Raw genomic sequence first — 24785 nt, 5'->3', positions numbered from 1 at the left:
TGTCAGAAGTTCGGCGCCTGCATTTCACGCGTCGGGAAGGCTGCTTTATCACGCCGGAACGGACGTCTGTGCATTTTCAGCAAGCTTTGACATCGTTCTGCAGGTTTCCTTTGTTTTTGTCACTTTATTAGGGTGATATATATTTAAGCCGCTAAATATAACTGGCACTTAATACATGCTTTGCAATTGCACCCTTGAAGTAACCACCTTCTGACTTTGTGCGATTTTCTAGCCGCGTTCGCGCAGCAGGTTTTATACGCCTGTCAAGTCGATATCATAAAAAGAGACTGCAAGCATGACGCGACAGCCCGAAAAAACGAGGCGAGCAGTTCATCTTGCTTCACAGTGGTTAAAGCTCAGCTAGCTGCCTCGCGTCTTAATTGGCGGGTGATTCTCCAGCACTTGACTCTAACCTCCTCAGGAAACAGTGCCATGGCCATATAATTTGTTCTTTTTGAACGCCGCAAACATTTGTTCACGAAAGTACACGGCTGCTACTAAAGCATGTCATATCAAAACGACAATCATATGATTCGTAGTCCACACCGCAGAACATCGATAGCGTGCACGGCTTCATTTAGGAGTGCACATGGACAACGGTGTAATCGCGACTTGGGAAATGCATTTCGCTTTGAGTCGGGCGTCGTCGTCGATCGTCTGCTCTTCACCGTAAATGTGATTGACGATCAGCCTTTCTCCTTTTATCAAGTTCGCTTGGCTGTCCAGCTTGAAGATCCTTTTGAATTCAAGCGGTACATTGTGAGGCGCCGCAAGTGCACCGCGAGAGCTCTGCACGTGCGCGGAAGCGAGCGGCAGCGCATTGTAGAGAAGGGAAAACGCGCGTTGCCTGCACCCAGTTTGTATTTTTATGCCAGAGATGGCGCTGCCTGTGAAGAGCAGCAGCGCCACTAAGCGATGCTTGGGGAGCCTTGTAAATAACACGTCAAATGAAATGAGAGCAGTGAAAGACATCATAAAGTTATCTTGACGTCTACAACATTAAATAAAAATGGTCGTCAGCATCGCAAGCACTGCAGCGGAGAAAGAGCGCGTCTACACCATTTGCCCGCACGAAGGTAAGCTGGTGAAGCGAGAAAACCACGGCGCACGGCGCCCCCGCGAGCAGCGCCATCGCGCGGCAGGAACGCGTCTTTGGGCCAGTCTCTGGAGGCCGGTAGTCACACCTCCCCATTATAGCCACCATAGTAGGTGTCCAGACTGCAGTTGGTAGTCTGCAGCTCGTCGTCAGCAGCTGGTGAAACGGGTCGTACAAGCCATCAGAGTAGTCTGGTAAGGTGTCCCTCTCCGTTCGCCTCGTCGGTGTTAGTGGGGGGCTAGTGCCGCGTGGTTATCCGCCTCGCGCGCTGGTATGGTGGCGCCACCGCTCGGCTCCCCTGGTGACTAGTGAGGAGAAAGGCGGTCGCACCCTCTCCCAATCCCCCATATGATCCCATGCATTTTGAAAGAAGTTTGCGATTCCGTTGCGCAAATACAAACTAGCGCCATCTCTCGACAACACGCTACACCGACGATGCAACACCTCTTCTTGCTTCTACCGATTTGCCATGCTCCAAGTTAACCCCTCTCTCCACTCTTTATATTCCTTTCGGTTTTCTGTGGGAGCGCACGCTGTGCGGTCGGCAACGCAACAGACAAGACAGGCTGGGCTCGTCGCTTTCGTCACGTCTTCCTCGGATGTTGCGACAATAAAAGTGCGTTAAGGCGGTGACCACACGTCGGACGATTAGCCCTGATTTCGCCCAGTTGCCATCGAATCGACGGCAACGTTTCAGACGCCTCAGTTGAGCACTTTTGTCCGTTGGTTGCTGGACAAGATGGCCTCCTGCAAGACGGCGTCTTAAAGACGATAGTCTGTCTTGGGATACTTGAACGCAGAAATTTTGGTCTGTCTGTCTTTCTGTCTGTCTGTCACACGATTCAGCCACCCGGCCAAAGTTTAAGCACTTGCTGAACGCCAAGCCATCTTGAACTGGTAGCTGCATTCATACTTGTGAACATTATCGATCAAAAAAGTCACAGTTTCGCCGAAACGACGAGGCAATGAATGCGATAGCAATAAATTGGAATGTAACGCGAAGAACGGAAAGCAGCTCGAAATTGCCAGCGCGTCGCTCGAGCCCAAAGCACGCACGAAAAGAACGCGCACAGGACGAGCGCGAACTATCATGCGTCACAGCTCGACACTTGAAGCGCACTGCTCGAACATAAAGCAGGACGCACGAAATGAACGAACAGGTACACACAGGGCGAGCGCGAACTAACTGTCGCAGTTGTTACTTATTTCTGTTTGAACAGCGCGCTCCTTTCGCAAACGTGGCCGCTGCAGCGAACGAAGTGACTTTCGTACGCTCTGTTACTTCAGCCCAGACATCGCGGGGAAGGCACAAGACATACAACCCCCCGCTCCACCCCCGGCCACCCCCTTCTTTCCTCGAGATAAGCGCACGAAGGCGACCACGCCCTGTAGGGCGAACAGCAACGGCGTTCGCAGGAGCGGGGCGACGATCTTTAAAGCGCGCCACGCGCGCACATCACGCCATCTATGTGGTGACTAAGAAAGCATGCTGAAGTAAATGGTGTATATAAATAGCTCGCCGTTAGCAGGCTGAAAGACGGTACTGTTGGTGGCCTACCCGTTCGATTCTGTGCGTCGAGAAGTTTTTTCTGAATTATTTTTCTTTGTGACTTTTATATATATACATGGTGCATGACGGCGGCGACGGCAAAAATCACCCGAGACTGTCCATATAATTGCTATCGCAATAAAAACAATTATTACGCATATCTGAGGCGCAACATCAATACGTTAGTATTACGTAGTGTGTTACTTTACTAGAAAATACATATAGATACGTAACTCTAAAGACCCTAGTTTCCTAGGCTGCGCTGAAAATGCGACGCTATGCACGAAAAAGCCCTCTGCCGACGATATGGTGCTGCCACCTGGCAGTAGCCCTGAGTCTGCACAAGCTTATGTTTCCCGACGCCACTGCCAGATGGCGTCCATATCCCGCGCAGTGCCTCCTCTATTTTATCAATACCAGCCAGATGCGGCCGATTCAACATAGAGGAGGCGCTGTCTGAGGCAAGGCAAACATAAATGGCCGCTTGATGAAATAATGTGGTAAAATGAAATCTGTTCAAACAAACCTCCATTGGATTTATCATGCCAGCACGGAAATGGTACGAGAACAGCATCACGGGTGGCCGCGGATGAGACCAGTACTCATGTAGTACGGCCGGCAGAAGACTATCGTCTTTCTACGACATTTGCAGCGAAGCACGCAGATACGCGGCCAATTTTAAATGCGAAGCATTTCTTAGCGAACCTTTGACACTTTGAGCATTTCTATCTACGTATCTATCTATCTATCTGTCTATCTATGTAGCCGCCTATGTCTGGGTGTATTCATGTGGGAGGTTAAGGATATCATAGTTGAAATTAAGAAGAAGAAATGGATATGGGCCGGCCACGTAGCACGTCGGCAGGATAACCGGTGGTCATTAAGGGTAACTGACTGGATTCCAAGAGATGGCAAACGCGTGAGGGGGAGACAAAAAATTAGGTGGGTAGATGAGATTAAGAAGTTTGCAGGTATAACGTGGCAGCAGAAAGCACAGGACCGAGTTGATTGGCGGAACATGGGAGAGGCCTTTGCCCTGCAGTGGGCGTAGACAGGCTGGTGATGATGATGATGATGTCTGGGTGCTCTCATGATCGCCTCCTTACCTTGGTGTGGACCAAAATTGCCATGGGAGGGTAACACGATTTGACGAATATGACTGCTTGGTCATGGCATGAATAACGTGAAATTCCTGTCACGTACGTCGTCAAACCCTTTCCTCTGGACACGTGTGGCACATACCCGTTTACCACGGGCCGCGGTGTACGGGTGTGCGCCATAGGTGATTGACAATTTATATATACCCAGGAACGGCGGCAACAGACATTGGCAACTTAAATGCGAGGGCATTAAGCAAAACCGATATCGGCAGCGTTCACCCGACGAATGAAAAGAATGAAAATTGGGATCCCAGCAGGAATCGAACCCAAGCATTCTGCGTGGCATTCAGGCATTCTGCCACAGAGCCACGCCAGGTCTATAAACTGGTTTGGAAAAAACAGCCTATGCAGGCATAATGTTGGTGCAACGTCACTTGTGGTTGTGACGTTGACGTTGCAATTTTACAAGTACGCAATAAACACTACTTATGTACTCCTACGATACAGGCGTCATATCAGATGAACATCTGTGGTTCCAGTGGTGGCTCCGCTTTTATAGCAGCCTAATAAAAATTACATTTGTATTCCCATGATTCAGCAAGCTATACTGAAGCATTGCTCGACCCCTGAGAAATACATTAACGAAAGTTACGTATGATATTCCCATCAACGCACCGTAAAGTGCACTTAGTCCGCCTGAACGACGCAGTGTCCTCTTCATTTCTTACAAGGCTGGGCGATGGCCTCACGCTGACCGACGATGATGCCAGATTGATTGACAGCCGCTTTGTATACTACGCTACGTTGGCCACATACGCCCAGGTAGTCTACGAATACGAGAAGCGCCATCCACTGATGTTGGTCTACGTAGGACTATCCAGGCTTACCAGCCTCGACGACCTATAACTCACCAACGCGAAAGATGACTTCAGGTTCCGACATGTCACCGGCTCTATCGACAGACAATTTGTCGACGAAAAGACCGAGGCATCCACGATTTCCAACACCTGTACCTCAAACTTCACTACACATATATCCCCCGTCACCGCGATCGCGACGGGATCCGAGAACAAGTCATGACCAGCTACTGGTGCTGACTGCTCACGGCGATGACGACCGTGTTCAAGCACTGTCAAGAACCTCTTCCACACATGCACACGGGTTCGTGAAACGTGCGTGCGTTCTCCAAAAGTAACAGTAAAATGACTACATATCACCTTACCGCTTCTGGTGTTGGTAATACCCACCTTGCCGTTGGCAGCGTTACCCAACTGTAAACAACTGGTTATATAACACATATGCGGCGCTTCAACATATATGTGTGCGTATCAAATTTATACAAATCCTTCGCGCCATTTTGTAACGTTTCGCTCAGTAAAAAAATTACGCCACAGTTACCTTCCCGCCGCATGCTTCGCATAACATCGACTCCCACGGTACGTGGGACCTGCCGAATTTTTTTCCTTGACAGTCAGCCATGTTTGTAGTTCTCGGCGCCGCAACAGTTTTATGACGCGAGGAGGTGAACTGGTGCTACATCGTGGGAACCGGTGAAATGACTGCAACTTTTACGACGTTATGCCAGAGTATTCTAGCGAACTGTACGCGCACGATTGTGCTACAGTTAAAATACTACGCTTGGCCTCGCGCTTCAACTTGATACGACTGTGGGTAACAAGCGTGCTGTTATCGTTCTTGCGTCGGTTAATATTTAATTGCAATTGGAATACCGTTTTTGCAAAGGTGAGTGAAGCTGTAAGTAGTTGCTCCTCGTTATGCTCGCTAGTCCACGAACATTACTTCTAGAATCGCATTTTATGTTAAGTTTCACGTACGAAAGGAGAATCTAGCATACGAGATACATACTACACGCGTGCGCATTTCCTATATTAATCTGAGTTATTGATTGATTGATTGAATAACTTTATTAAAAACAGTTCTGAAGCTCGGTTTCGGGATCGGCGAGAGAGTTATGCCATGCTTAATTTAAAGCGCTTGTGATAGAGGGTTGTGGCTTCAATGGTGAAAGTGATTAGATTTTCTGAAATAGTTAGAACTTTCGCATAATTTTAATATGTTCTGTGAAATAAAAAAAAACGCCGTGTGAATGTTTGTTGGTCATTTGCTCTAGCACTTTCACGCATTATTATGCAGCTGTGTGACGCCTGTTAAACGTTAAACAAGTTAGATTTCGCTTTTCTTGGCATAATTATATTGTTGTACGCTACAAGTGCTACAGGTGTTGGGCGGAGGTAAAAACGCGTGTCGTTCGTGCGTTTGTTTAGCAGGCATACAACCGTAATATGCATTGTTGTTGTAATGTTTAGGGTGGTCAATAAAAACAAGAATACTGCTTTGTATTGCAACCGTTTTTATTTCATCTCTGGTAACGGATTACGCGAACAACTTAGACGCATGCACGTAAGAAGCGTATGTAGTGCAACGCGCGCACGCATAAAAAAAAACTGGCCTGTCATTTAAAAAAAAAATTCGGCAGATCCCACGTACCGTGGGAGTCGATGTTATGCGAAGCATGCGGGTGGTAGGTGACTGTGGCGTAACTCTTTTACTGAGCGACACGTTACAAATTGACGCTAAAGGTTTATATATATTTTATACGCGCACATATATATGTTGAAGAGCCGCGTATGCTTATATAACCAGTTGTTTACGGTTGGGTAACGCTGCCAATGGCAACGTAGGTATTACCAACACCAGAAGTGGTAAGCTGATATGTAGTGCTTATACGTGTCTCGAGAACGCACGCACGTTTCACGAACCCGTGTGCATGTGTGAAAGGAGTTATTGAAAGTTCTTGAACAAGGGTATCATGCCCGTGATCAGTGAGCACCAGCAGCGGGTCATGACTTGTTAGAGGATCCGGTCGTGATCGTGGTGACGAGGGGTCCATGTGTAGTGAAGTATGTCGTGTAGTAGAGCTCTTGGAATTCCTGGTCATTTCGTCGACAAAGTGTCTGTCGATAGAGCCGGCGACATGTCGGAACATGATGTCACCCTTCGCGTTGGTGAGGTATAGGCCGTTGAGGCTGGTAGGCCTGGATAGTGCTACGTAGACCAACATCAGTGTATGGTGTTTGTAGTATTCGTAGACTACCTGGGCGTATGTGGCCTACATAGCCTGGTCTACAAAGCGGCTGTCAATGAATCTGGCATCATCCTCGGTCAGCATGAGGCCATCGCCCAGCCTTGTAAGCAATGAAGAGGACACTGCGTCGTTCTGGTGGACGAAGTGCACTTTATGGTGCGGTACTGTGAATATCATATGTAATTTTCGTTAATGTATTCCTCCGGGGTCGAGCAATGCTTCAATATATCTTGCTGAATCATAGGAATACAAACGTAATGTTTATTAGACTGCTATAAAAGCGGTACCAACACTGGAACTACAGACGTTAATCTCCTATGACGCCTGTATCGTAGGAGTACACATCGTAGATATATCATGTAGTGTTTATTGCTTTCTTGTAACATTAGATAGCCAGCACTACAACTACAATTGACGTTGCCCCGATATTACGCCTGCGTAGGCTGTTTTTCCAAGCCAGTTTATAGACCTGGTGTTGCTCAGTGGTAGAATACCTGATTGCCACGCAGAATGCGTGGGTTCGATTCCTGCTGGGATCCTAATTTTCATTCTTTCCATTCGTTGAGTCAACGCTGCCGATGTTGGTTTTCCTTAACACTCTAGCATGTAAGTTATCAATGTCTGTTCTCGCCGTTCCTGGGTAGATATAAACTGTCAATCACCTGTGGCGCATACCCGTACACCGCGGCCCGTGGTAAACGGGTATGTGCCACACGTGTCTAGTGGAAAGGGCTTGACGACGTACACGATAAGATTTTAACGTTATTCATGTGATGACCCGGCAGTCATATTCGTCAAATCCTCTGACCCTCCCATGCAAATTTTGGTCTACAACAACTTAAGGAGGCCATAATGAGAGCACCCAGACGTAGGCGGCTAGATAGATAGATAGATAGATAGATAGATACGTAGATAGAAACGCTCAAAGTGCCAGAGGTTCGCTAAGAAATGCTTCGCATTTAACAAATAAAATAGAACAAGCGACGTAACAAACGGCATGGTTGTCTAGTGGAGCAGCGTGGGCAGTGCAAATATCAAACCAGAATGAAAAATTAATAGAAAAACGGCGAGTAACGGGTGCTTTGAGCAAGGCTTCCATGAGCCGCGGGCATCCAGTTTTCGCCACCGTTCGCCGTTGGTGGCGCCACCGGTACAGCTCAAAGCAGCAGCGCATGAGGCAGATAGGCCCATGGAGCTGTTCGGTTCCTAGCTGGTCCTGCCCATACGAAGTGATGCCAAGTGATGTTAGTTATACGAAGTAATGCCAAGTGATGCCAAGTTCCAGTCGAGTCCAGCAGAATCGTCTCTCGCCATTTCGGCCGTACTACGTCGTGGACTACTTTAAGCGAGTCGAGTCCAGCAGACTGGCTTGGCAGCGATTCCTGGTAAGCGGCTTCTTCATCGGCAGTGCGAACTTTCTTCGTTTCCCCCATGTTTGCTTCTGGCGCCGCGCGCCGGCTTTGTACAGAACGAAGGAGGGCATGACTTGACGTTTGACATGACCGAGCTGTTGCGCGCAGTGTTCAGGCAGGCAAGCTGGTAGTGGGATAGCGAAGCAGGCGCACAGCTTTGCAACCAGTTGCCAGGCAACGTGCGATGACGTCATCGTGGCACGGCTGTTCACTGTTCACGTTGGACAGAGCACGGCCGGCTTAAACAGCTCCTCTGTTAAAAACATTAAAGAAGAGCAACCATGCACATAATATATAGGCACCCACTCCTCAGGCTTTTCACCAAAGTAGCCTGGTAACGAGGTCCTTTTGGGTGAAAAATACGGGCCCGTAAACAGGCTGCGACTTTTTTTTTACACCCGCCAAACAAGCTCGCTAATCCGTACAGTAGACCGCGGCGATCACGTTTTCCGAATATTACAGCGCTGCGCGCCGCGCAGACCCTTCATTTCGAAAAACAATTCCCGCGCTTCTTTCCTACGCCTGACCAATCCTCCTCGTACGCGCAGTGACGTCAACTCGGCGATCGCCGAGTTGACGTAGCACTGAGCTCGTCGATTGGTCTAAACCAGGTCTCAACAAACAATTGTCAGTTCCTATTCCCACCCACCGCTACGAAACTGCGCCTTGTTTTTTGGCCCTGCGGTGATGCGGCTTCGGCCACGCAGTTGTCGCGCGTATAACGTTGGCGCGTATATTCCTCGCACTGCATAGCACCTGCACGCACTTCGCCTTCTTCTTCTTCTTCAGTGGTTATTCAGGAAAGGAAAAAGGCACCTAATTTCTGTCTGCCTATAGGCGACACGGCGCAGTGCCTTGTAGGGGTGGGGGGTAAGGAGGGAATAAAAGAATAGTGGGAAAATAGAGAGAAAAGTGGCGAAGCGTTGTTCAGTTGCCGGCTGCAAATCGAGCGGGGAGAGGGGAATCTCCGGTAGCTCGGACGGGTCGCGCTTGCTCGCGCGGCCAGCGGGGTTCTCCAGGCTTTTCTCTCGCGCCCCTTCGACGTCTCGGAAAGCAAGCACGCATTCCTGCTGCATTGTGAACTGTCACAAAGGTTTAAAATAGTGAAGAGCCGAAAACTGCCCGTCAAGTTACGGAGCACGTGCGACAATATAAACAATAAACAACCAGGAGCCGCAGCAAGCGGAAGTGCATTGCGACTGATCGAGCTCGCCCATGACGTCAATTGTTGACGTCGTGTCACGTTGCCGAAGTGGGCGGAGGCACGACGACGGGCTACGCCTTTTCCTCCATGTGGCGGAGAAGGGTGGTGAGGCCGCGCGAAAATTTGAAACCAGCTGAAACGGATGTTCTAACCCCTGTAACTTCCTTATTATAGCACGTACTCGCAAAATTCTTGCAGCAGCATGTTCACATAGCAAAAGTGCGCATATTTCTTTTCATTACAATTTTTGGACATCGGGGTTGTTTACTGGCCCTTTAAAGGGACGCCAACTCTCGCGGTTTTTCAAGTAATCCATTAATCACGGAAACAATTTCCGTACCTTAGAATATGTTTTTTTCGTGTTTAGGATGGTTTCCTTTATACTCCAATACACTGGCCGGCGTCCTTCTACGTTATACGTACATTTTGTTTGTAGATTCGACGGAAATTTTTATCGTGTAGGGAAACTAAATTTCACTACAAATGATCAAGTACAGTTTCATTGGCTGCGAGATGGATGACGAAAGCAAGAGAAAATGCGAACATGCCGAACAATTTATTTCACAGAAACATTGCTAGTTTTGCAATCAGTTGACTAAGAGTTTACATGTACATTAAAACATTAGCAAAGTTGCTTTTCACTTCGAGAACATGCTGAATGAGACCGTCACAAGTAAAAATGCCTGTTGCATTCCTGTGCTTGTCCTATGTCAGGGTTGGAAACACCACTGCAACTCGCCGATACCGCAGCTCCTCGAGGTCCTGCAGCAGTACAAACAGGCGTCAAATGCATAGACTTGGTATGTACTACAGCATGACTAGGGAGAAGCAAGAGATACAGCTTATCCTTCCTTAGAAAGATGTTGCTTTATGCGAAAGGTAAATTCGTAGCGCATCTGCTGAACGGTAGTAGGAAATACATGGTTTAATACACAAAAGTCTGTCCAAATATTAACTTGCGGAAAATGAACACACCACATCTGTCAGCTGCTAAGCTCATTGTCGTACTACACTTGTTCAACATCTTTTCCTCACTTGAAGCCTCCGTCCTCTGCTGAACATTTATATGTGTTTCATTAGATACTTCTAATAAGCGAGATTTCTTAGATGAATTCTAGATCACCTTGAAAGTACATTCCTGCAGTGCAGTACCGCTTGGAAATTTGCTATTACGAGTATGCCGAAGAAAGCTGTCACAAATATTTTTTTAGCATTCCAAAAAAGAGGAGACTTTTAGAACTCCCATGTTTTTTTTTATTTGAAAGTGGCATCTAAGATTACCGTATTTACCCGAATCTAGGCCGGCCCCCACTCTAAGCCCAACCCCGAAATTCGCAAGCCAGAAAAAAAAAAACTTAAAAATTGTACTCGAATCTAAGCCGACCCCCCCCCCCCCACACACACACACTTTCGCACATCGTTTTTTCGGAAAAAACATCGGCTTAGATTCGAGTAAATGCGGTATAGAGAAAAATACAAGCCCACTGCACTTGTTGTACTTGTAAAATGGAAGATCAAATAAATAATCTTCTGAAAATGAGTCTCAGAGACTGTGTTATGTGTCCGGAATGCCACTGAAAATACAATGCTTAGCTTATACACTGGAAGTCTAAAAAATTGGCCGTGTATCTGCGTGCTTCGCTGCAAATGTCGTCGAAAAAACGATAGTCTTGTGCCGGCCGTGCTACCTAAGTCCTGGTCTCATCCGCGCCCACCCGTGATGCTGTTCCCAGGGCCACTGCTAGGTGGCAGCTAGGTGGCAGAGGGCTTTTTCGTGCATAGCGTCGCATTTTCAGCGCAGCCTATGAAACACTAGGGTCTTTAGAATTACGTATCTTCTAGTAAAGGAACACACCACCTAATACTTAGTTACGCATTGATGTTGCGCCTCAGATATGCTTAATATTTGCTTTTTTATCCACAATGTTCACAAGTATGAACGCAGCTACCAGTTCAAGATGGCCGGGCGTTCAAGTGCTTAAACTTTGGCCGCGTGGCTGAATCGTGTGACAGACAGACAGACAGACAGACAGACAGACAGACAGACAGACAGACAGACAGACAGACAGACAGACAGACAGACAGACAGACAGACAGACAGACAGACAGACAGACAGACAGACAGACAGACAGACAGACAGACAGACCAAAATTTCTGCGTTTAAGTTCCCCAAGAAAGACTATCGTCTTTAATATACTACACATGAGCATTAGCACAGTGCGAAATGTTGTTTTACACTTTCATCTTATGCGCAAATGAAGGACACAAGCCAGAATTGAAATGAACTAAAATGCACTTCATTTATCACTGTTAAATATGTCAGAACGTTAAGGTTGTTGCGGATGGTAGAGACACAAAATTACAGGAAAATAGTGGGCACAATTATGCAAATCTTTTAGCTATTTTAGCTGCCCGACTCTTTTAGCTGCCTGGAGGCTAAATATGCCAATAAAATTAGGGAGTACATCACTAAAACTACATATATCACTGAAAATAGTACGAAAGAAACCACGGTAAACAAAATTGTGACGACGTAAAATGATTTAAATTGTATATCCTGTTTGGAGTACACAAAGGGAACAGGAATAGCATAGCTTGTTTTCATTCCGCTAATTTCTAGTACTATTAGCACAGAATTTGAGTAGCCAACTCCAATTTATATTGTGGCTCGATGTTCAAGCTTCTTAGTCTATTGCTCACATTCCATGGCTCTTATGAAATTAAAGGCGGCATGCCGTAAACAATACGAACTGCGACTTGCACCATGTTGATGTGCATGTAATAAGCAATACGGTTATTTTTCAAGCGAGCTCGAACTGCATAAAACTTTTTATTTAGCCAGTTTTTCATGCTTACAAAACCCCAACAGGTCTGCCAATGAGAGACGGCCATTGTCGCAAGAAATCACAAAGCAAACTTGAGCTGTCCGCTTCCTACTTTCCTACAGTATTTGGTCATTATTATTGTTAGTATTATTTGCTTCAGCATATGCTTTAACCGTGTGTAAAAGCTCTTTTCAACAGCTACAAATTGCGCATATGATTTTGAAGATGTAATAGTTCGGGGTGTGTTTAACCTCAGTCTGGATCTTTCCCAGCCACTATTTCCCACAGCGCTCTTCACTTTGTGAGCCATATAGGGCTTGTATGAGTCTGTCGAGCCAAGACGATCTCGTGTATGTTCGTATAATTAGGAAAGGAGACGAGACCATCTGTGCACACAAAATCCCCAACACTCAATATATTTCAACAACCGGAATAAAGATAGCAAAAAAAAGAACAGTGCATGCAAAAGAGAAAGAAGTTAACAATAGTCGGAAAAGAGAGGCGAACAGTGCGTAGAAATGTTCAGGACGAAAAGACAGGATCACTGCGCTAGAGTGTACTAGAATATTCTAGTACACTCTAACTGCGCGGAACTTGAAGCGGAGCCTATGGAGGCAAGGCGCAGACGCACTCGCGCAGACGGCGATGGCTGGAGATGCGGAGAACGGCCGGACGCCCTTTAGGCGTTCGCCAGCCGCAGATTGCGGTGACACAACAGACGCCAGTCTTGCCTGGCCAACGCCAGGCAACGGGAAGCTTGGGTCTCGCCAACGCCCGACGCTTGAAAGAAGGTTGGGTACGTGCCCAGGTGGGAGCCCGCAGCGGCCTTTGCACGGGTAGTCCGCCGGCCGCCACTCCCGCGCCCCTCTACACTACGCCACGTCTGGGCCCCGTCTCCTCGCTCTGCCGTTCGAAACCCGTGGCGGCTCTTCATTGTACAGATGTGGTCACGCGTCATCTTCATCGTCGTCTTGGGTCTATATTCTTTATGTCGCGCACTTTACAGTGCGCACTTGGTCATCATAAAAGCCGCCTTTTCGATAAGTTTTTGCAATGAAAAAACTGCCGGTAAATGCGCGTTTCACCACGCACAACCACGGCCAGACTGGAAAGGCGCGCGAGCGTTCCGTACGGAATGCTCGCGCGCCTTTCTAGTCCGGCCGTGGCACAACATGCGTCCTGCACAGCGTCCAGTACACAATCTTAAACCAACACGCTTATCGTACAATGAACATTTAAAAAATTAACCTATCTAGTCCACTGAAGTTCACTACAGTGTTAAAGTGTGTTGCCTGAAAAAAGTTCAATATCTCACGGTTCACACCCTAAGCAAGTTCACGGTAAGGCGACCATGTACATAAGATATTACTCCGTCGGCGATGGTCAAAAATAAAAAAAATAGCAGCCACTTATTTGAATAGGACCTTCAAGTTATTTCATCCCACACAAGACGAACAGCACATTTGTTCCGCTTACCGCAATACAAACGAGACGCTTGGTAGTGTTTCCGATCAGACGCCTGTCTGTAAACCTGCCTGAAAATACTCAGACGCTCAAGCGAGTTGCTAGTCTCAGTGCGGCAATGCCGTAGGCGTATCTTCCAGGTACTGCGCGTCGGAAACACTCCAATCACCTCTTTAGTCATGTCAGCGTCTTGCCTGTTCACATGCATCTTTAAAGCATTGCGTATCGCAGCGAGAATGGCTTCGTCATCAGCTGACGCGACAGAAGGCACCCCAGTTTTCTCATGGCTCACAGAGCTTCGCCCTGACAGCTCCACTTGTGACTCTGTCGTGCGTACTTTGACAACTGCTAGTGCACTGTTTGCCACTCGTACAAGTCTCATCGGTACTCACACTAAATATTACCAACTCGCCCAAACGCTGGCGTGAATTAGTATAGTTTAGCAAGGGGTGGGAAATGGGAAGTGAGGGAGGGGCAGAGGGAAAGCAGGAAGGGAGGGTAAAGCATATGGTAGCCGTGTATGGTGGAGTATACCAAGGAGGTGAGAAAGGAAAATGAGGGTGAGGAGAAGAGAGAGGGTGAAGCATAGACGTGTATAGTACAATATAGCAAGGGGGAAAGGGAAATGAAGTTGAGGAGGACAGGTGTGAGGGAAAGGAGGCTGGCGGAAAGCATCGCAAATGAAGATTTCCTTTCTCAACATGGACGCCAGCGCTTGCTTGCCCGTGAGCGCCAGCGTCGCCGAAGAGCCGGCGAGTCACTGTTTTACACTTCCTACAGCTTTCACGTTCAGTGCAACTGCACAATTTTAAATGCGAATGCATTTCTTAGTCGGGCTATGTAAGGCATCCGGCGTTGTCCGCGCGCCTCTCCACTCTCACTCCCTCTCCCATAGCAACAGCTGCGGGCGCGCGCGCTTATCCTCGCCCCTAGCAACCGGAGCAGGTGGTGCAGGCGGAGTAGCGGAGAGTGAGTGGGGAGGAGGAGCGCGCTCTGGCGTGTGAGGGCGCTCGCATCGTGGGAGCTCGGCGGAGCTCCCGCGTGTGTGGAGAGAGTGTAGGAGAGGGTAAGTGCAGTGCTTCACCGCTCCTTCTCTCGCCGTTCGCTCTCTCTCCTCCCTGCGCCACCGCCTCAATGCAGTGCGTTTGAAACGCGTTTGTAGCATTTGTGCTGCCTTGGCACAGCCTGAAAACAGCGCGTTCTAAACGCGTTTGTGCTGCAATGAGGGCGGTGGCAACATCCCTGAGGTGATTACGTACGCACGTAGGAAGCGTTCGTTGAAAGAGGCGCCCAAAAGGGAGACACTTGAGCGCGTCAATGAGTCCAGCTTTACGCCAATAAAATTACTACGCCGTGTACTCTAGGCGCAAGAAATGCCTTCGCATTTCCTCACGATTCCCTTCGGGGAGGTGGGGGCATTTTTTTTCTTCTATTTCTTTCGCTTGAAGAACTGGCTTCGACTTTCACGGCGGTGGGGACTGTATAATATCTGAATCTGTAGTCTTTCGCTTGCAGTCATCTTTAGTATGTGGTGAACTGCCTTTTAAACTTCCAAATGCTTCGCGCACTTCGAATATAGAAGTCTCTTCCACCTCGTGAACCCGAGTGCTTGCAGCTGTCTTTCATTAGTTTCATCGGTGCAACGACGAAAGTTCTAAATGCGTGGAAGAGATCCTTAAACGTGAAGGTCGTTCTTCGGTGTCGATCTATCGGATTATATTTACTGTAGAGGGAACGCGAATTTGCCTGCTTCTAGAACATTGAACCATTTGTCGTCATGCCGGCTTGCTTACATTTTCTGCGACAAGATTGTTATCGAAGACGCATTGGCTAGATGGTGATGCCATAAGCGAAGGACGTATTTTCACCTGACCTTCTGTCCTAACCCGTTACCTTATGGACTCCAAGCGAGCCTGTGGAGCTTTTAATGTGTCTTCAATCTTATATTATTCTCTGACCTCTGCTAGAATAACATGATGCACATAAACGTCTGCTTCCTCCATCTCAGCTTCCAAATGATCGATACCAACTGTACCGTCTACGTCTTTATCTCTTTTTCTTAGCAGAGTGTACTGGTCAATCAAAATTTCATGAATAGGCGCTGCGCAAAGCGCCGACAACGCCGCCTGTCGCCACGGCTTGGAAGCGTAGGCGGGCTCGGGTGAGCAGTGTTCCTGTGAGAGTATTTTAGGTCCCTCTACCGTGAGCATCAAGGCGAGTGCTGTAGTTACTGTGATAGTTGCGTTTTCCATCGCAATTTAACGCTTCTGTCAGCCTTCAGCGATGCTCAGAAACAACTTCTACGTAGTTGGCTGCTCGAACACGTACAAAAACTCGCCAGGAACACAATTCTACAAGTTTCCGGTGCTGCTTCACGAGCAAGAGCGACGGCGATGGTGGATTACCGCTATTTGACACTGACCCAGGCAAAAATTTGCTGCAAGTGGGACCACTTGAAGTGGGTTATCGAGCAGGGACCACTTGGCAAGTGGTCCCACTAGGTGAGCGGCACCACTTGCAATGTGGCATCGCTCCAACCGAACTTACGCATTTAATAACAACGAAGTGAAAATGTTCTGAACGTTTATTCAAGCCTCATTTATCTCCCATCGACCTCTTCTGCTCTTCCTGACAACTTGTATCTTCTGCGACAGGATTGTTGGCATGTTTTTGATTGTTGCCTTCACACACGTGTCATTTTGAGCACCTCAATGTGTCACCATTTCTAAAAAGAAAGCCGACATCAATAAATGAAGCATAGAGCTCATTGCACTTCAATACAGCAAGACTATACTTACTGATGATCAGAGCCACCTTTTCGGGACTCATCTGTTTCCTGACTGTGGCGTCTGGATTCTTGTAGTGTTTGGGTGCCAGCTTACCCCCATAAGTTCTATTTGCAAGGGCCTCGCGGCCACATATGGCTTGGGCCATGTCCTTTGCCACTAATGATGGCTTCTTTTGAGCCATAATTTTTTGTGCTTGTTGGCTCCCAATACAAAATCCATTTGCCACGTGGTACTGCAAAAGAAAAAAAAGCAATTACAAACAAAATGCCAGGAGTGCACTTGAACATACTTACCCTACCAACACCAATGTCGGCGAAGGCTTGCTGGATGGCGACCTACGAGTCAACTGTCAAAGAAAGGCAAAAAGAGGTCATACGTAGCCAACTGATTCATCATGCATCACATTCTCAAAGTAAAACACGTTCTGAGAAGCAGTGCAGCAGAACGCTAGATAATTCTGGCCCCCCGTTGGTATTTTTGCATTCCTCCACACCAGGATGCAGCTGATAAAGCCTAGCATCTAGCAAATTATCAGAACACAGTAGTGCTGAGCCGCCTAGGCAGGTCTCTCATAAATAGATAATTTGGCTTTTACGTGCGGGCAGTGCGTCTTCAGCAGGCTGTCTCTCCAGGTTATCACTTGCGACAGTATGATGTTCTGGATGGCGACTGGATGGTGACTGGATGGTGTGACTGGATGGTGTGGTTGGTGAGTGCTGTTCAGCCAAGGGGGGTGACATAGGTATTTCAATGTCTGGATACCCCTCAGAAGGGCAGCCTATACCACTGAGAAACATATTGCAGGCAATTAAACTGAGAACATACAACATGCCTCAATATGAAACACTGGCTGTGGTGTCATATATGTTAACTATAGTACAGTCAAACAAATAATTCAGAGGCGTCACTGATAAGGATGATTATTTAAGGAGGAGGGTTGTTTTTTTAAACATTGTCACCACATGAACACGCGATGAGGTAAGATACAGACATATAGCTATTGAACCCCTACGTCAAGTGGCTAATGAGAATTACTGACAGTAGAATAGCACAGAATCAAAACATTAACCACGAATGTCAGGTGTTCAAATTACACAATAAAATCACTTTGGGCAGGTTAGATTCAAAAGAATGGTTGACAATAGGCATGCACTCTTACAAAAAACAGGAAGCAAATGCGGGAAAATAATGTGACACTATTTCCTTCCATAGCATTTCGCCTCGATAAAAATGCAACCACCAAGGTAGACCATGGTTAATATGAACCATTTAAACTGTGCCCTGAATATTACCAAGGGCTTCCTCTACTTATGTAGTGCATGTGTGAAGATTGTTTCAAGGCCCCTTTATAGAAAAAGAAGTGAAATAATTCATGCAGTGTAATGAATTTTACCTGTTTGAGACCCCTGCACCTTTGGAAGCTCGACTCTTCGGCACTCTAGCATCTCTACCACTAAAAACATACAAAAACATCATTTAATGTCCACTCTGGAAAACTTAATTGAACTCCACATATGATTATAATAGCACTATACCGACCTGCTGAGAGTTTAACATTACTGTTATCACTCATTGAAGCCATAATGGCCCGCAGCTCGGCATTTTCTTTGCAGGATGCCTCATATTTAGAGCGCCAGTAACGGGCATCTGTTTTCGCCCTCTTTAATTCTTTCAAGGAGACCACATCGTCGTCTATGCTGCTCCCTGGATCGGTCTCAGACCGAGTCCGTTTCTTTCTGGAGTCCTGCAAACAGAGCTGTACCGTAATAACTTGCACGTATTCGCAATGCCCACTAACTATAGGTGGCGCGCCGTGCTTTTCAAGATGGCGCCAGGAGGAGGGTCAACCCGTTTGTTAGCATAGGAACAGATAGGACGTGCGGACGTACGGACCGTGCCACTTTCACCGGATGAAGTCATGAGCTGCGCTGAAATGGATATGAGACTAAAATACTTTCCCAAACCATGGAAAGTGCTAAGTACTCGCCACCTAATTATTTGCTGCGAAGTGAAAGGTTATATTTCAGTTCCGTTACCGGGCATAACGATGCTTTGCGAAACCCTGTGCGTGCTACATATAAACCTGTATGACCTAGAATTGACGTATGAGCTGAACGGCACTCCGAGGTAGTACGTACCGAGCCTGCCTGACGGATTTGCCGCAGTAGTAGGCCGCCAGCGAGTGGCGCCATCGCTGCTGCGCGTGATGATGGCTTGCAAACATAAAAGTGTTCTGTGATAATACCCCGTAGTCATTACTTGCGCAGTCGGAAACGCGGAGTTACGTCTTCAACGGAACACAAGCATTTAACATGCCATTCAGTAGCGCTTGTGTCACCAGCCATGCTGATACTCTAGCCGTGTGTTCTTCACTAGCATGTTGCAGGTTCGATCAGCACGATCGAAACATGAATATCGAAAAGAATGCACACGTATGCTTTTCGCAACGTCGAAGAAGTTCGCCGAGAGGCGTGGATTGTGGCCTGTAACCATTTCGCTTCGCTGGTCGAGCTCGAGCGTGTTGGCGGCATGCGGCACTCCATAATATCCACAATAATTGTGATACATGCAATGCACAAGAGGAACTATGCTTTTTTATTGCGATAGCAATTATATGGACAGTCTCGGCTGGATTTTGCCGTCGCCGTCGCCGCCGTCATGCACCGTATATGTATAAGTATGTATATATATATAAAGGCCCCCAAGAAAAATAACTCAGAAAAATGCTTCCGAAGCGCGGAATCGAACCAGGGACCTCTTGCCCCGCAGCGAGCGGCGCTATCCACTACGCCACGAAACGCAGATCCTCCACATAGCTAACGGCGAGCGTTATATACACACCATTTAGCGCTGGACGGACTCAGAGACAGCAGGCGATAATAAGCGTTTCTTCATCACCAGCGAGGTGGCGCTAGGAGCCCGACGGGCGCATTTAAGGTGGGGGTTCCACTGCAGTGTAGTTTCATTCTGAGCCGCCAGAAGACGCCACCAAGTCACGTTTGGAAAAAAGAGAGGAAAATGCGCTCTCCGGCCGTCCCGACCGCGAAGAGCCTCTCCCTGCTGCAACTAATCCACTCTTTTCAGGGGCGCCGCAGCTCCTTTGAAAAGTTTCAGATGTGCTTCACGCCCCCCCCCCCTTCCCGCCCGCTCCCCCCCCCCCCCCAAAGAAAAAAAAAAGCACGGCCCAGAGAGCCTTCGTACTCCCATGCCACTGTTTAGAAAAGAGGTGCCTCTTTCTCCTGGTAGTATAACTATTTACGCGCCGCTGCCGCAAGGGCTGCTTTTTTTTTTTCTCCCCTTCAACGACGCCTCTTTCTATCTCTCCTTCTGTGATGACCCTCGCTCACTTGTCCCTGTCCCCAGCGGTGCGGTTCTTTTCACGGGAGGAACAATTGCGCTGCAAACCGCTCACGTAGGCTGCCTGGCCAGCTGCTCTCCGTGACATACAGTGCCGAAATGCGGGTTTGGGTGACAAACTCTATCGCGGAGGTCACATCACAAGCGAACCATGAGACATCACATCCTTCCGTGTACAGAGTACTTATGTAAATAATCCCCTCTGTCGCTGTCGTTTACTCCTACCTCATTTACTGATTGTCACTACTCAGTCATCTGCTTGAGCTAGACAGCGGTCATCATAATAAACTCTCCTTTTTCTTTGTTCCATTTCTATGTACTTCCTCAAGTAAACAGCCACTTACGTCTACCACTCTATATGCCGTTACACACCCTGACACAATCGATCTATGTACTAAAGATTTTATTTCTCTCGAGAAAGAATTGACAGCAATATTTTGTAGAGAGAACGCTATAATTATGCAGTAATTATTCTCCAAATAATTGTGGTGACATGAGGGCTTTTATTCACAGTTTATGAATTATTTGCAAATGCTCAGGGAAGTTCTGTTCGCGTACACACACACACATATATATAGAAAAGTGAAAAAAAAAAACACGTGTGCGAAGCAATTTTATTTACGTTTCACTGGAGGTCTAAGCTTCATCAGATAAAGCTCGGACCCCGAGCGGAACGTAAATAAAATTGCTTCGCACGCGTGTCTGACTTTTCTGAGAATCTTTTACCGAACCTAGAAACCCTGCGTCGTTTCTGAGTGTGTTACACACACACACACACACATACACACACACACATATATATATATATATATATATATATATATATATATATATATATATATATATATATATATATATATATATATATATATATATATATATATATTGTAAATGCGTTATTGACGGCGGGATCGACGGCGACGATGCGCAGCGACGACAGTAACGACAGAGCGCAGACTCGCAGACTCTCACGAGCAAGAGCACGAGGGCAAGAGGGCGACCCACTAGAAGGCACTGAAGAGGACGGCCCATTACAACGTTCCAATGCTTCTCTACAATTACCCCGGGTACGAAAAGGGAGCCGTCTGGCGACCTAGCAGCTGGTCACTATGAGCGGGTCATGGTAGGGCTTGAGGCGCTCCACGTTGACAATGTCGCGCCCTCGACGGCGCATGTCGGAAGATGGGTCGATGGGTTCAATCAGGTAGTTGACCGGGGATGTGCATTCGACGACACGGTAGGGGCCTTCGTATTTGGGCAGCAGTTTCGAAGAGAGGCCAGTTGCAGTGGTAGGGACCGAGAGCCATACGAGTGCTCCAGGTAGGAACGTGGGTGCAGAAGTGTTGGTCTCACCGCGGATGCTTTTCTGCCGCTCTTGGTCCTGCGTAGTAAAGATCTTCGCAAGCTCGCGACACTCCTCAGCAAGTCTGGCTGTGGCAGAAATAGGCGCACACTCAGATCGATCCGGCTTGTATGGAAGGATTGTGTCGATTGTGTGCGACGGGTGCCTGCCGTACAATAGGAAAAATGGTGAGAAACCAGTGGTGCTTTGAGGGGCGGTATTATAGGCGTAGGTGACGAAAGGTAGAATGGAATCCCAATTTGTGTGATCGGCGGCGATATACATCGAGAGCATGTCGCCGAGCGTGCGGTTAAAGCGTTCCGTGAGCCCATTCGTCTGCGGGTGGTAAGCAGTAGTTTTGCGGTGAACAACGTTGCACTCTTTGAGAATGGCTTCGACGACTTCCGACAGGAAGACACGGCCTCCATCGCTGAGCAGCTCCTGGGGTGGACCGTGGCGCAGCATGAACCGGCGGAGCAGAAAGGAGGCTACATCGCGCGCTGTAGCCGCTGGGAGGGCGGCAGTTTCGGCGTATCGCGTAAGGTGGTCTACAGCGACGATGGCCCAGCGGTTACCAGCCGAAGTCAGAGGGAGCGGCCCATACAAATCGATGCCAACGCGCCCAAACGGCCGGTCAGGGCAAGGTAAAGGTTGCAGACCTGCTGGTGACTGGTGCGTTGAAGTTTTGCGGCGCTGACAATCGATGCAGGAGCGAACGAACTTCTGCACGTAGCGGTACATGCCTCGCCAAAAGTACCGTTGGCGAATGCGGTGGTATGTTTTCGATACCCCAGAGTGCGCACACTGCGGATCAGCGTGGAACGATTCGCATATTTCAGAACGCAGACTGCGGGGTATTACTAGTAGCCACTGGCGGCCGTCGGCGTTGTAATTGCGTCGGTGGAGGAGGTCGTCGCGAATGGCGAAATGGTGGGCTTGACGACGCAACGCGCGAGTGGATGGTGTTGCCGAAGGATCAGTGAGCAAGTCTAGCAGTGAAGCGATCCATTGATCCTTGCGCTGTTCGGTGGCGACAGTGTGAACGTCGATGGAACAAACGGCATGGTGAGACATTGAGCTGTGGGTATTGTCGTCAGGCAAGGGGGAGCGCGAGAGTGCGTCGGCGTCAGCATGCTGGCGTCCGTTGCGGTACAGCACGCGGATATCGTAGTCCTGTAGGCGAAGTGCCCAGCGGGCGAGGCGGCCTGATGGATCCTTCAATGATGACAACCAGCAGAGTGCATGGTGGTCGGTGATGACATCAAATGGGCGACCATACAAATAAGGTCGGAACTTCGTAAGGGCCCAGATGATCGCCAGGCATTCCTTTTCGGTGACGGTGTAATTGGTCTCGGCTTTGGTGAGCGTACGACTTGCATATGCCACGACATATTCAGGGAACCCGGGTTTGCGCTGCGCAAGGACAGCGCCAAGGCCAACACCGCTGGCGTCTGTGTGTACCTCTGTAGGGGCCATAGGGTCGTAGTGGCGTAGTATGGGAGGCGACGTCAACAGACGACGAAGCTTCGCGAAAGCGTTGTCGCACTCTGACGACCATGAATTGAGGGACCCGTTACTTCCGAGGAGCTTCGTCAGCGGCGATATGACGGTCGCGAAGTTTCGAATGAAGCGCCGAAAGTAGGAACACAGTCCTACGAAACTGCGCAGTTCTTTGACGGACGTAGGTTTGGGGAACTCGGTCACGGCCCGAAGCTTGGCTGGATCGGGAAGAATACCGTCCTTGGACACGACGTAACCGAGTATTGTCAGCTGCCGTGCTGCAAATCGGCACTTCTTTAGATTCAGTTGTAGACCGGCGTCGCCCAAACGGGTCAAAACATGCCGCAGGCGTTGAAGATGCGTGGAGAAGTCCGGAGCGAAAACAACGACGTCGTCGAGGTAGCACAAGCAGGTGTGCCATTTCAGGTTGCGCAGAACGGTGTCCATCATGCGCTCAAAGGTGGCGGGCGCATTACACAGCCCAAACGGCATGACGTTGAATTCGTACAAGCCGTCGGGCGTGACAAAGGCGGTCTTCGGTCGAGCGTCATCAGCCATGGGTACTTGCCAGTACCCTGAGCGCAAATCGAGAGATGAAAAGAATTCTGCTCCTTGCAGGCTGTCAATCGCGTCGTCTATTCGCGGTAGTGGATACACGTCCTTACGAGTGATCTTGTTGAGTCGTCGGTAGTCCACACAGAACCGCACAGAACCGTCCTTCTTCGCAACAAGAACGACAGGAGAGGCCCAGGGGCTGTTAGAAGGTCGAATAACGTCTCGTCGAAGCATGTCGTCGACTTGCTCGTTGATTACACGGCGTTCTGTGGGAGATACGCGATATGGACGTTGCCGCAGTGGCGGCTGGGCGCCAGTGTCGATGCGATGCGTAACGGCGGAAGTGCGGCCGAGAGAAGTTTGAGCGACATCGAAAGAAGAGCGAAATTCGTCCAACAGGCCCAGAAGCTGGGAACGCTGGACCGGTGTAAGGTCGTCAGCAATGGAGGAACCAAAGACATCAGCGGGTGATGAACCAGACGTCGAAACAGCGCCGAGCGTACTGGAACTGTGGCAGTGCATTTCATCTGGTTCGTCTATAACTTGTGCGTCTTCGAGGGGTTCCACGCTGCCGAGACATTCCCCTCGGACCAACATAACACTGTACGGAGATGGGTTGATAACAAAATTGACGTACTGCCCTGAGTGACTTGCACGGTCGCGAAAGGCACCAGCATGCCTTTCCTCGTGTAAACACGGTCAGATGGCGAGAGAAGTGCAACGGTGTCGGAGAGACTGGCGCAGTACACTGACACCGCCGTCGACGAGTTTGCAGGCACCTTGGTGTCGTCTTTGACAAGTACCTTGCCCGCAGCCGATGGACTGTCTGCCGGCGCCAATTCAGAGAATGGCGAGAGCTCTATTTCGGCTGGTGCGCAATGAATGACGGCGTCGTGGCGGGAGAGAAAATCCCATCCTAGGATGACGTCGTGAGAGCAGGCAGGAATTATGATCAATTCGACGGCGTACAGAGCATCCTGAATAATGACGCGAGCTGTGCACACCGCTGTTGGGTGAATACTTTGGGCGCTGGCTGTACGGAGGGAGAGCCCGGAAAGCGGCGTCGTCACTTTTCGCAGTAGTCGGCTAAACTTGGCGTCCATAACGGATACGGCGGCTCCAGTGTCGATAAGGGCTGATGCGCGAACACCGTCCACAAACACGTCAATCACGTTCGAGGGGCTTCGCTGAGGGCTTTCGCAGTTCGATAGCGTCGCAGCCCTTGCCTCGTGGACTGCGACGACTAGTTTTCCTGGTCGCGTGAGCCCGGACGTGGCCGCATCGGCGACAGTGAGCGACGTCGTGGAGACGGTGAACGGCGGGTAGATGGTGCGGGGAGGGACGTCGGTGACATAGGCGGCGCATGGTTATAATAAGGGCTGCTTGATGAGCTGGTCAGGGTTGATGCAACCCGAGGCGGCTGCACGCGATTGCAGTAGCGTGCGACGTGACCGGCGCAACCGCACGCAAAGCAAATGGGGCGGT

At 48.8% G+C, this 24785-nt stretch overlaps 1 protein-coding gene across 1 annotated transcript in view; it reads right to left on the bottom strand.

Moving 5' to 3' along the window:
• Positions 1–1178: 1178 nt before the first annotated feature.
• LOC119382226 (uncharacterized) overlaps positions 1179–24785 on the bottom strand; it is a 34402-nt gene continuing 10795 nt past the window's right edge. Inside the window, exons 2-3 of the mRNA XM_037649939.1 lie at positions 16556–16778; positions 1179–1252 (exon numbers count right to left, since the gene is read on the bottom strand). Of these exons, the coding sequence (XP_037505867.1) occupies positions 1179–1252; positions 16556–16778 (297 nt within the window). The remainder of the gene's footprint in view (positions 1253–16555; positions 16779–24785) is intronic.

Source organism: Rhipicephalus sanguineus, chromosome 2 (genome assembly GCF_013339695.2).
Source record: "Rhipicephalus sanguineus isolate Rsan-2018 chromosome 2, BIME_Rsan_1.4, whole genome shotgun sequence".
Classification (NCBI taxonomy): domain Eukaryota; kingdom Metazoa; phylum Arthropoda; class Arachnida; order Ixodida; family Ixodidae; genus Rhipicephalus; species Rhipicephalus sanguineus.
This window is presented reverse-complemented; position numbering and strand designations above follow the sequence as displayed.